The 14,140-nt window shown below is 41.3% G+C and overlaps 1 protein-coding gene across 1 annotated transcript in view; it reads left to right on the forward strand.

Moving 5' to 3' along the window:
• Window positions 1-14,140, forward strand: part of oxct1a (3-oxoacid CoA transferase 1a) — a 51,308-nt gene that overhangs the window by 5,245 nt on the left and 31,923 nt on the right. The window contains exons 4-7 of the mRNA XM_080004454.1: window positions 3,306-3,441; window positions 3,874-4,023; window positions 4,603-4,709; window positions 7,000-7,060. Of these exons, the coding sequence (XP_079860580.1) occupies window positions 3,306-3,441; window positions 3,874-4,023; window positions 4,603-4,709; window positions 7,000-7,060 (454 nt within the window). The remainder of the gene's footprint in view (window positions 1-3,305; window positions 3,442-3,873; window positions 4,024-4,602; window positions 4,710-6,999; window positions 7,061-14,140) is intronic.

The raw sequence follows: 14,140 nt of genomic DNA on the forward strand, positions 1-14,140 counted from the left end.
TGGGTCGCCGCACTTCTTTATTTGACATTTAATAGTGCAGGAGTTTTGTTTTTGATACAGAACTTAACGTCCCTGTGAAGCAAGAATAAATGTGTTCTGAGTTTGTCACGCCACAAAAAAATGCTCCTCAGGCCAGGATCGGGCTCTGCGCCCTGCTAGCATGCAGTTAATACTTACGTAACCAAACCCCAAACAGTCAAACCAACGGGACGGTTCTTTTTGTTCCGAGTGTATAGTCACGATATGTTTCTGCCTCGGGTATATACAGGTATATAGTATGAGTGGAGGGGCTATGAAAAGTAGGGCCAGCCTGTGTCTGATTCGAGAAAATGGTGAGAAACGGTTTAATGGTTTAACTCCACAATTCAATACTACATGGTTCAGTCTTTGCACATGTTTTCAGCCACGTCTTTCCTGACATGTATGTCTTTAGAAACAAATCACTGAATTCACTTTCCAGGGACTTATCGTATCATTGTAAATCATCAATTAAACAGAAATGACATTGAAAGATTTAACACCCTAGATTTAGTATTAGGTAGCACATCTTTTGCGAAAATATGCGATATAGCCATTAATCCCACTCCCACACCTCTCTCCTGTGCATTCTTTTGGAAAAAATTGCAACGTTGACCATTTTTGTCTACAACTGTGCTAAAAACTCAACATCTGCTCAGTGTTTCCGCTGCCTGTTCCAGTTTTGAGTGCCATGTGTCTCTGGCGCTCTGAATAAGAAGATATAGGGGAAGATATAGTTATGTAATGTTTAATTTTAGAGCCTGCCCTCCCTCCCTCTTCCTCACTCTCATTTCAGTGTCTCCTTGAGCTGACGGCTCATTTACTGCATCTTGAGAACAAGTTAATTTACGCCTGCACCTCGCTCTGGTGTCAGGTCATTGATCCAACATCTTAGATGACACTCACACTTCTTACTCTGTGGTTTAAAAAGCAACCTGCTTAGGAGCAGCGGCAATCTTGCTCTTGAGACCAGTATCTATTCACACCGTCAGGTATCCCAGACTACTTTTTACTAGTTTTGGTATTTCTCTCTCCGGTGGTAACAACATTATGTTTTTATATTATAACATATTGTAGAAGCTGTGGTATTGACTATTTTCACGCTGCACTTATTGAAATTAGGCCGGGTATTGTGTGAAACAAGGGTTCTCGTTGCTGTTTGGTTCCTTTCTTCAGGATTCTCACTTTCCACCTCTCAGACACAGAATGCTTTTTATATAATGTAACATGAGAAGGACCCCGCTGCGCACAAGGGCAGCTCACACTGAGCTCCTAAAAGAAGCGCCAAGCTGCGTTTCCCCCGAACAACCCGCCGAGTCATTCTCACAAAGCCGTGAGAATGAATTGATGCACGTATTCTCAGGGAATATGAAATAACTCATTAAAATATTAAAGTACACAAAGCCTACTGTATGGCCCACTTAGTTGTTTTTAACTATGATATTATTTCTGTGTATTTTTCTGTGCTTTTCTTTTCAAAAAATGTATTACTGTAACGCGTCCAGGTGTAGTCATACAGTAATGCACCCCTACATTAGCGTAACAATGTAGTATCTCATGTTTTTGAAAGAAATAATAATTTCAAACATGACAATAGAAAGAGTAGTGGGTCATTTTGTGTTCCGCCATTTTACTCTACGCTCAGCTATCAGCCATTTGTTCGGAAGTGTTACGCTAATGAATAATACACCAAAATAATATAAAAGTTGAAAACAGCTCAGAATAGACACCTGAGTCCATCGGTTTCATGTGGCATTTTAAAAGTTTTGATTCTACTCCGAACACAGAAAATCATCCCCGAGAACCCAATTATTAGTCCGACTTGACTTATGCACGTGACATATTTTTTCCATAGGCTTCCTTCGGTGTGTGTTTGTATGTCGAGAGCGATAGAGGCTGCTTATCAGAGTTTTGTGTCAAGTGTTTCGAGAGCACTTGGCCGTGACGTCCGGTCGACCTGGGAGTAAAGTGAAGGACAGTGCTGCCGATGACAAAACTGCTTGAGAAAAAAACCCAATATTTAATAATGGGCGCAACTTAACACCAGACCTCATCTTCCACAAAACTATGGTCAGTTAAGTACTAAAACTACAACTTTCTCTCCAGTGTACATATTAGTAGGTAACAGGCAAACTATTTTATATCCTGTTTTATCATTTAGTTCATGCCAGACAGGTGTGTTGGCTGCACTAGATGTTGAATAGTTTCATTTGCAGTTGTTTTTGGGCGTGCCACAATAGCTTGAAGGAAAAAAGGGGGGAAAAGGCAGAACAGATTGTGTGATAAGACAAGGAGATTCAACATATTCTGTTGCTTATTCAAAAGAAATTGTTCTGATGGAAGAGGTCGACATATTCATATTTTGTTTTATTCCGCCACGTCGGCCTCCTCGGCTTAATAACTGACATGAGATGATGCCGTCATTGCCGCACTTAACTGTAAGAGGTTAGAAATTTAAACTTGAGCAAGCCTTTTGTTGGTGCTTTGCAACCATCTTCGGCCTTTACACAGTTCCCCAACTTTGTTTGGGTCTTAACAAAGAGAAACACTCTTCTCACGTAGCGTCGGGCCCTTCGGCAGAGCACGCTCCCACTTGGTCTGCTTCGCCTGTTTTGGCAAAGTGGGTCATGGCGAACCAATCAGTTTGCTTTGTTGCGCTTAAACCTTGAATACTGAACGTTTGAGATGGTTCAGTGGTGTCTTTCAAGGGAATGCACGTGGAAAAGAATGGATAAGTAAAAACTCATAAAGGTTGAGGGGGTTAAATAAGGTGATGGGGGGAAAGTCTAACCTGCCGGGTAACGCCCTATAATCGCCTACAGCGTCTACCTCTTTTTAGAACAAATCATATATAAATATGTAAAGTAGTTAACTGTTCTCCATCATTTCTGTATGAAAACCATTTGGCTTGGGGCACCTGATTTAATAGATTCACAATATATGGAAGTGGATGAGAAAGAAACAGTAATTAGGAAAAAAGACAATGCCGTTAAGAAAGGTTAGCACATGGATTTTTTTTTTTTTTTTTGTGCATTTGAAATCCATTGAAATAAGAAAATAATTTGCTGGGGGACGCTTATCCTTACCCTGTTTTTAAATTTACATCTAATTATTTAATTATCGTACTGTGTAAATGCATTTTGCTTTGTTTTTATTGTCACTATCTGATGACCTTCTGTTAATATGAAGCGCTTTGAGTAACATGTCATGTATGAAAGGTGGGACGTAAAAACAAAGGTTGTACAAATAAGTATTATTATTATGCCTCTCTCTCTTTCTAACTCCAGAGTGGATAACTTTGGCCTGGGTCTGCTCCTGCAGACCAAGCAAATCAAGAGAATGATTTCCTCGTATGTTGGGGAAAATGCAGAGTTTGAGAGACAGTATTTGTCTGGCGAGCTCGAAGTTGAACTCACACCCCAGGTTGGTTGGAGAACACACACAGGCGCGCGCACACACACACACACACACACATTACATTACATTTAGTCATTTAGCAGACGCTTTTATCCAAAGCGACTTACAATTGTTCAAACAACGATGGACGCAGCCATCAGGAGCAATTAGGGGCTAAGTGTCTTGCACAAGGACACTACAACATGCTAGCAGGAGGAGCCTGGGATCGAACCAGCAACCTTTAGATGACTAGACCACCAGCTCTACCGCTGAGATGGTAGCTCTACCGCCTGAGCTACCATCCCCACACACACGCACACACACACACACACACAAACACAGATGCACAAAACAAATGGAACCTAAACAAAAGTAACAACTCCACTCTATTCTATACTCTTTATTTCTTAAAGCTTCTGGTTAACCCACCCTAACCATTTAACCTGTGTTGCCCTCCAGGGTACGCTGGCAGAGAGGATCAGGGCGGGGGGCGCCGGCGTCCCGGCCTTCTTCACAGCCACAGGATATGGAACGCTCATCCAGGAAGGAGGGTCCCCCATCAAATACAACAAAGATGGAACCATAGCCATCGCCAGTGAGAAGAGAGAGGTGAGAACGCCAATCCCATTTTAATAATAAATAAGGATGTTTTGCTTTAACTGGAAATGTTATTATGGAGACTTATCAAGCTGTCAGAGTCTGCAATTCTAAATATGGCACAACCAACTATGTAAGACATGAGCTGCATGTCTGTACTTTTGTCCAGTTTATTTGTACTTGAGTATTTGAGTCAAATGACATTAAACAACATTTACAGTGTGGAAGTAGTTTGGCTCATGTGCAGGCGTGAACGTAACAATGCAGTCGTCAAAACTGGCCCATCTTGTCTTAAGAAAATCCACCAAACATGCTTTTAGGTTCACGCTCGTCTTGAATGTCATTGTTTCATGGAGCGTTGGATTGAATACTCTTTACAATACATTGGTGCATCATAATTTGAAATGTAAATGTTGACATGATTTTTCCATCTCCTCAATTCAGTGCTGACATCCTGTTCAATATTGTTGTTGTCGTGTGCATTACTTGTCGCAGTTTCCCAATAATTGAATAGTTGATGTTTGCTAAGCCGTTTTTCCTCAGATAAAATCAGGGTCAAAACAAAATGATCCATTCCTCTGTGTTGCTCAGGTGCGGGAGTTTAACGGCAGGAGTTACATCATGGAGAAGGCCATCACTGGAGACTTTGCTCTGATCAAGGCGTGGAAGGCGGATAAGGCCGGGAACATTGTCTTCAGGTAGCCATTCAAAGTAGATTATACCTCATTTGTGCCTTTGGGCCTCACCTTTTTTGGTGTGGCTTAAAAGATTTCTGATTACAGAGGTTAAAACCGGCTCAAATTAATATTACACCAAAACAGCTACTTGAAACCATCAATAACCACCGCAAACATTACACAAACGCATACCTGAGAGAGAGGCTATACTCATCGGTTGGAAAGATGCCGATGCCTGCGTTCACGAGGCCGATAAACAAATGTCTGTGGACTAGTGTTGTCAAAAATCTAGCTCTTTCTATACAGATAGATTCTGAATATTTGAAACGGTTTCGATACTCATTTTCCGCACTGTCGACATGTCGCTAGCAGCTGGTTTCTGGCGTGTTTCCTCCTTGTATGAAACTCATTTTTGAACACAGCCACGTTAAGGGACTGTTCGTTCCGTCCTGTCACATATTTATCATTTATTTTTTCGTTCATAAGTCTTGTTTTTTTGATTACCTGTGGACATTGATTCAGTTACATTTTTTTTAATTTATAATAAGTGTGCTGCAGACAGTGCAGATCATCTTATGCAAACAGAGACAATGCAGACAATAACATTAGTGTTCGATAAATGTTTATTTAAGTTCAGCAATGTTGTGTCACATTTGTCATTATTATCAAATCATGGTATTTTATCAGATGTAAAGAGCAAAACAAAATAACGACATGATATCTGCTTTATACAGTTTATCGTGCCATCGGCCGCCCTGCTCTGTAAATATCGGCATCGCCATTGAAAAACCCATAGTGACCAATAATCTGTGAATATAATTTCTCCATTACCCCTTTCCAACTGCACCAAAAACCCAGTAACTCCCGCTAACATCCAGGCATTTGTCACCAGTGGGAAAGGAAAATCCCCGGTTTAAGTTCCGGCTGTAATGATCCTTCGATAGACACAGGTTTTAATCGGTTCCACTTCTGATGGACTCTGATGTGAACAGGACATCCAGGTGGACACGCTAATTTTGGCCCTTTTAACGGCGCAATGCGACCCACATTGGAGTTCCGTCATTGGCGCATAAATAGACAGGAATATCTGTGTATCATTTGATCATTTCATATATTTAGAATCCAAAATAAGAATTTATTGACTTTTTTTTCCGCATGGGGGACCATGAAATGTTTTGAGTGTGGGAATCGCCCCGTGGAGAGCAGGGCGGAGAACCTCCGCACTCCCAGCCTGGCTCCGAGCCACTCCAGCATCGCCCCAAGCCGGTCCCGGCCCCCTGCTACTACTGTGGTGTTGGGTCGTTCATGAAGGATCTGATTCTTTTGAACGTCTCAAAATACTTTTTTTCCCCAAGTTTTACAGTTTCATGTCGTTGTTTGTTTAAGTTGCTGTCTCCTCGACTGTTTTTCCCTAATCACACTGGCACCATGACACTCCCTTTTTCCGACGTGTTCGTGATGTCGAAGGTGACAACTCCTGGCAATGGGAAGTGTGTCATTCGGCTATTTTTTGCAGGTTTACCTGGGTTTAAAAAAACAGGTTATTTTGGTGTGAAAACGGTACATGTTTCACCTTCCAGGACATTGACTTCACATGGCTGTGTTTGCACAACAAGCTGCTGATGTCAAAAGACCAGTGTGGGCCACAGGGTAGTGCAGATAGTGGGTATAGTTTTTTCCCTTGACATTCTATAGAGATTGCAATAATAGTTGACTTGGTAGGCAAAACAGGTGGCTTGAAATTAATATATGTATTGAGCCATTACTAGCAGTTGTATTAGGACTGTACCAGGTTAATTTTTGTGCATATTTATTTTATTCCATTTTCACACTTTTTACGTGAAATTTCAATGGGTTTTAATAAATATATATATTCAAATGTCATGTAAAAAGTGTGAACCCTGAACCTTCAGAATATTTTCAACTGTCCTTAGTTTTAGGTTTTCATGTAAATAAATGTGATTATTTATTTTATATTCACTTTTATAATTTTAGAGGTAAGGCTTTACATTTGTAGTAAGTGCTGGTGTTTGTCCTTGAAATACCATGTCAAGGAAAGCGCATCGTCCATGCATTACTGGAGAATTTTGTTGCTGCAGTTCCTTGTTTGTCCAGAAGATGGCAGTATTTCAATTCCTAAAAATCACAGACCCCAATTTATGAAGCTTTCTAACAACATTTTCTAAAAAACTGAGAATGGCAGGCCTTATTAATCCTCATTGGTTTCCCCCATATTCCCACCCCTTCTTAATGTTTATTTGCCTCAGAACCCCACTCACTGTTTTTTAATTTGACATCGCCTCTGCTTTAGGAAAACAGCCAGGAACTTCAACCAGCCTATGTGCAAGGCAGCCAGCACCACCATAGTTGAGGTAGGTGGTTCACACCGACATTCTGTATTCTCATGCCGCTTGCTGCTTTCATGAAGTGAGTGAGGACAAAACATTTAAGATGTCCATAGATCTGTCCGTGCTTATATGAACATAACATACAAATATGCTGTATTTATGTTCTTGTTCAAATTCTTCCAAAACTGAGAGTAATATAAGATTCACTTTATTGATCCCCGTGGGGAACTTCAGGAAATATGGAGCTATTATGGCGTACAGGAGTCTTAATGTGGTTCCCCACAGAATAAGGGTAAGTTTTAGGCCAGTCAGGGAAATATGCATGCTAATTAGGCTTTTGTCTTTGTAATTTATATGTTGTACCCATGAATTAAGTTCAAGCCAGACTCTAGACCTGCTAGGCCCTCACAATGTTAAAGCTAAATCCTAAAAGTCATCCAGGCAACATAAAAAAAAAAAAAAAAAATCATGGATGCAATCACACTATTTGGTAAAAGATTCATAGTTTTCAAACTCACCGTATATGACGCATTTTGGACCAGTTAGTACTGAAGCCACTGGAATACTTTGTGATTATAGCGGAGCTTTGGGACAACAGAAACTCACTGTGTGCTTTATAGACAAGCACTTTAAAATAGAAAGTTGGTGTTTACACATGGCCTACTTTCCCAAGGAACAGCAGGGAAGTGCAGCTCCGAGCTGAAGAGGCTTTTCAAACTTGAATTTGTTCAAACAGCGGATTGTGTTGCCATCGAACATCGTTAAGGCCAACAAACACAATGACTGGTCAGTAATGGCCTCATTTAATGTAATTTACTTCCATTTTAGTTTTCTGGGACTTTTGGAGTGCGCCTTATTTGAGTGATGTGATATAGTTTGAGGGACTACATGGGTCATTCCAAACCATCTGTCCATTTACCTATTTAGTGTGTGTGTGTGTGTGTGTGTGTGTGTGTGTGTGTGTGTGTGTGTGTGTGTGTGTGTGTGTGTGTGTGTGTGTGTGTGTGTGTGTGTGTGTGTGTGTGTGTGTGTGTGTGTGTGTGTGTATTTCTCTCCTTACACACAGCTTCTCAGCATGGCTGCAAGTTTCACAGTCAACAGCTCTCATGTTGAAACCATTTGAGTCAGAGCAGCAGGGAGGAAATACTGTGAAATCTATAAAATGCTGCTCTGTTTTAGATCCACGGCAGAACAAAGCCACACCCCACGTAGACTCACCGAAACACGTTGAAACCTACTCTCCCTTTCAATTAACTCGAGCCCTCTACGGCATTCATTCTCCAAATGGAAGATTGGAAGGTTTTTTCCATTTTTGCCCATTAAGATGCAAATCTAGAGTGTTTTTGAAATGTGTTTAGTTGTGTTTGATTCTCATTCTCACATGTAATATGGTAGTAACATAGTTGTGTTATTGTTCTTGTGTGTAAAGTGGTATTGCAAAGAGAGCAAATGTGTAATGATTTTCTCATTTGTTTGATTTACAAAGTCATCATACATGCAATCTGTTTGCTGTGCAAGCCTGATAAGACTCTGCTCCCAGGTGAAGTCAACCCCTTTGAAGCGCCAAGTAGAGCCAGCTGTTAAAGCACTTAAGCACTGCTGCTGGGTTTGGGCCAGTCCTGACTAGTGTGGGTCAATCAAACAATGTGCCATATGCCAGCGTGAAGTTGTCCTCATACGGCTTTTATACAAAAGTGACTTGAATTCAAGCCTGTGTGATCTAAAGATGATATTTAATTAAAAGATAATAGGGATCGTCCAGCCTCTACTGCGGTAGGACTGGGATTTATCTTTGTCTGATCGGCCTCCTCTGTGAACGACTTAACCCACAAAAGGTTTGATCAACACACATTCTTCGGGAGGCGGGAAAGCTACCCCGTACTTTTTCCATACACATCCTGTCCAACCCTGCAGACAGGTAATGGTGATGACTGTGATGGCGGCAATCACGATGCCAACCCGGTATACAGTATCTGTGTTGAACAGAGAACTCTGATGGAAATTGACCATTTTTCCGGAGAGAGAAAGGAGAGCCACCCCTGCTGCAGCGATGCTGCTTTGTAATGGGTTTCTATGACATTTGCTAGAGTTGTGACGAAGGCCTGAGCTGGAGCAGAGTGGACATAATTGGGTGTAAGTGTCAAACTGTCTGCGACAAAATTTACAATTTAGATATTTTTGTCGTGGCCATTGCTTCTGATGAGCAGCTGGAAAGATGGATAGAAGGGACTATCCGAGCCAAGTGCATGTATGGAAGACGTATATGGCCTCTTAAATTGAAGGCATGCCACCAAAATGTTGAAGTTAATGTACCAAGAACGAAAGTAAGTTGTTCCAACATATCTCCCGCCAAAACACAGTTGAACTCGCCACCACTAATATATAGGCAATAAAAGTGGCACGATTGCGAGGCTCATCTTTATATGGTATTTGTACTGAAAACAGCGTGTTTTAAATGGGACAATAGACTGAAGTGCCTGAAGACATGTTGCTGTGGATGTAGCCTCTTTACAAAAATAGCAGTGAATCTCAATTGATTTGAATTATCCCAGCCTAGTTCATAGAGAACCCATTTTACAACCATGTTTTGGGTCGTTTCGTCCCAGCTTAGATTTTATTGTCTGTTCATAATAAAACCAAACCATGCGCCGCTTGTTTGCATATCGGACAAAGTCTTTCATGGAGTCAAATTCATTCAAACTGTGCACTGAAATCTATTCTTGTAGTTTTCACTATCCTTTTTGGATTATGCCGAGTGTTTAGGTACCTGTCTTAATGATGCGCATCATCTAAGTGAAGCGGTGAAGCCCAATTTTTAAGCCGAGTTTACTAGATCAGGACGTAACTTGTGACTTATTAACACTTGATGTCATACTATCTTGGTGAGTTGCAAGATTAAATCTGCTTCCTGGATTATTTTATGGCCACTCAACCTGTGAATATTATCTACACAAAGCCTAAGTATTGCGGGCAATAAAGCAATAGTTGTGTGTTGCCATACATAATAGTAATCTTTTATCTGTGATGAGCGTTTAGGTTCCTTGATAAGACTTAATTTGATCATTGTGATTCAAATCTGGTCCCGTGTTATCAGCATTGATGCTGTGATTATCGGATTCCTGTGAGACGGGCGAACAAGGTGCTGGGTGTGTGTGTGTGTGTGTGTGTGTGTGTGTGTGTGTGTGTGTGTGTGTGTGTGTGTGTGTGTGTGTGTGTGTGTGTGTGTGTGTGTGTGTGTGTGTGTGTGTGTGTGTGTGTGTGTGTGGTAATGTGCACATACTCTCCACTAGTCAGGACAAAATTACCTTATAAGTTTTTTTGTGTGTGTGTATATATATATATATATTTTTTTTTTGTGACTTAAGAGAATCAATGATGTATGATAATGGAAGAAAAATAAACACATTTTCGTTGCCTGATGCCACTGTTGCTAGGTAACCAAACCCTACTATTTGACCCTTCTGCCATTTAAATTCTCAATTTAGTGTCCAGCTGGTTGAGTTGTCGCCTCACTTCAATTTATTGAAAGCCCCTGTGTACAGTATTATGGGATACAATTCTTTGATATCTGAGGGGGGGGGGGGTGTGTTTTACCTATAGCCAGGGGTCTAATTGGATATGAATCGGCTTCATTTTGGGGTGTTTGTGCATTCACCACCTGCTGTCCATCTCTGTTGCAATAACATCAGGAGTCGCTACTGGTCAGGGCTGAAAAGGAACATGGCATCTTGTTTATTTTCATGTGATGGTTTGTTATTGCCTTTATAGAGGGAATTGTTTTTACCCTTTCACAACTCATCTCAACAATTTCTGGTTGAAGGCTCTGGGTTTTAGAGTGGAAATAAGTGTGTTAAACAGCATTTTATTTTTCTTAAATCCTGCCTCAATCAGATACTAAATATTGAACACTTGAGCAGTAAAACGGCACAAAAAATAAATCATCTGTAGGTTTCTCGCTCAACAGGTTTAAGTTTTTCGGGCATTTCTCTGGTGAATGCACAAACGGTCACATAACGCAGAAATGAGGGGGATTTTAAAAATCCCATTAGGTTCCCAGGTAAAACTAATCCTGTGCAAATAATGCTGAAGTCTATCACAACTAGTCAACCAGTATGAACATCTAAGTGACCAAACAACAAGAAATATTGAGCTAAAAAAGAAAGCAATAACTTTAACTTTCTTTTTGTTGAAAAAATAGGGCATAAAGGGGCAAAGGGGCAGGTGCTTGCTTTCTGTTGCTATGGAACTTAATTTAGTAAAAACTGGATGTTTTTGTGTAAAAACTTTACTTAAATTATAAATGCATTTGCCATCATTTTACGCGAGTTAGGTATTTATTTATTTATTTTATTTTATTTTTTATTTTTTTTGGGGTGCGGGGGCATCTGGCCCATTTTAGCTTTTTTTAATTTATTTTTTTATCCGTCTGAGAGAACAAAGTGAGCTGCAATCGATTAACTAGTGTACTCGTAATCTCATATTACGTTACGGAAGATCCAGGTCCACTCCGGTCTCAAAGCGCTCCCAAACTGTAATGCGTGTTGGAAGTGATGCGTTCAAAGAACCCGGAAAACCATCTACCACCATATGTATATTTCAGACCTATTTTCACCATCCATGTTTTTGCGTCCTTGTACAGTTAACTAAAACTAAAAACTTAAACGAAGTGTGAAAAAACATTTCAGTTAAAACTAGACAGAAAAAAACAAACCGGAACCGAAACTGGAACTATATTGTGTACTTAGAAAACCAGCTAAAATAGAAAATATACAGGAAATGTCTTTAGCTTTATTAATTTTTCTAGTGAATTTGGTCAAATTTGTCAACATACAATTATTGTTACAATGCAATAATCAGTTCTTATCTTTGTAGACAGACAGCATTAATGAGGATGGCTCAGACCTCATCTGGTACTTTTTAAATGGAAAGATAAAAATTCACATGCAGTATTTTAATTACTCAAAATATAAGGTGACTAAAAATGGCAATCATATTTTCAGTTTAGACAACCAAAAGCTGAAGACTGGTTGCCAGCCTGACAACCACTTTTAAAAGTTAGTGTTGAGCCTTGCCATCACACGATAGTATGGTGATAACCACTGGCAGGGAGTTTCACATAATAACGTACCCCCTTCTGGCGTGTCTTTCCCAGAGAGTGGACGTGTGAGTAAAAAGGCTTATGGGATACTTTCTGTTACATCTGCATACTCAGGTCTGTGCGATAAATCACGGCAAGTGGCAGAGCAGACCTAGTAATGTCCAACATGTTAAAGTGCACAAATGTGTGAGGCGAGCTCCAAGAAGCTCAACAACCCATGCTCAACACCCGATCCTGCCACCTTAAAGAGGGCCCAAGAGGAGGGCAGTCCCCTGGTGGAGTGTGCGCACAGGCCCTGAGGGGCCTCTAATGACAAGCTCCTATAGACCAAGTCTATGGCTTCCAACAGCAAATGGTGGAACAGGGGCCTACCCTATGCTTGGGCTCACAAACAACTGGTCCCCCACACCTCAAGCTCTTAGTGTGGTCCGTACAACACTGCAGCGCCCAAACCAGGCACAAATGTTAAGCCTCTCCTGTTCCTCTGACTCAAAAGGCAGTGGAGAGAAGGCCGCTGACTCAATGACCTGTCTCCTGGCTCCCTGTCGGTCGCCTCATGCTCGGGCCTCGCCCCCTCCCTGTGCCTTCCGGAGACGGCGATGGTGCGGTGGGCTAGGGCAAGGCAGCTTTGTGGCCACGGGGAAATAAGCCACACTGCTGCGGCTTAACCACGTCCCTTGGTTCACCACAGTGTATATACTGTATATATACAGGTACTCCTCACTTAACGACCCACCTGTTGAACAACCATTCGGACTTACAACCAGCTCTTCGACCAGTCGTGTGTGTGTGTGTGTGTGTGTGTGTGTGTGTGTGTGTGTGTGTGTGTGTGTGTGTGTGTGTGTGTGTGTGTGTGTGTGTGTGTGTGTGTGTGTGTGTGTGTGTGCGTGTGTTTCTACTGTCCCATCTGTATTGTTTTAAAATTCTGCCTTTTATTGAATGTTACATGTCTTGTTCTTACTTTACAGTTCATTAACGTCCATTCTAGGTCTTCTGAACATTGTCATCGGCGCTCACATATAATGGCAAACGAAAGGTAACATGGACTTGCCTGGGAGTCCGGTGGGCTGATGTGAAACAGACCTGCATAGGCTTGAATTACCCTCAGACTGATAGAGACTGATACAGTTCTGTGTCACAGACTCTTGGGCTAAGGCCTCGTGCACACTTGGTTAGCAATTTGGAGGTAGAAGAAAAGGGATTACGAACAGAAATGACTAAAGCTGGAAGACTTCCCGAAAGAGCGGCTTTCCTGAATGCCTGATCCTATCTAAGCTATGACTATTTTTTGTTTTTGTTGATGTTGGCTAGTATTAAGTTGTTGTAGTGACATCGTCCACTAACAGCATATGAGTACTTTATCATATTGCACTCATAGCACTACCATACCAAAAAAAATACGAATAACCTTTATTCTGATTCCTAACAAGTTATCTTGCGCTTGTATCTGGTTGAATTTCGAAACAGGTGCTCAGGCACCTGAATTTGAGCTTGCTGTTCGATGTATGCTTTGGTTGTTTCTAGCCTCTCATGTTAAGTCGCTTTGGACAAAAGCGTCCGATAAATGAATAAATGTAATGCAATATGGCCTTACTTGGGGAGAGCACTGCACTTCTGTATTATCAAATGGATGAGAGACATACCTAAAGTTTATTACTGAATTGTTATTTGTAACCCTTACACAATATATACCACTTTGATGTCAGTGTCATTTGAAATTCATTCATTTATGCGTCCTGTCATGCCTCCCACTGACTGGCTTTCCCTCCATATTCTGGACAGCGTTGTGTACGTGACAGGCAGGCTTCCACTGAGCGGAAACAGATTGCACAGGGTCTCAATATTCCTGGGTAAAGAGTGGGGCCCGAGCAGAGTACCAAATCTGGCAGCACAGCGTGGCCGAATGCCCACGTGCACACATACAGTCTGACGTGCGTACACACACAAAGCGAGTGGAAGATGGAGAATCTAAAAATACACAGTAATGGGAGTCTGTTGTCACTGTC

This window comes from Zeus faber, assembly GCF_960531495.2.
Source record: "Zeus faber genome assembly, chromosome: 7".
NCBI classification, from domain to species: domain Eukaryota; kingdom Metazoa; phylum Chordata; class Actinopteri; order Zeiformes; family Zeidae; genus Zeus; species Zeus faber.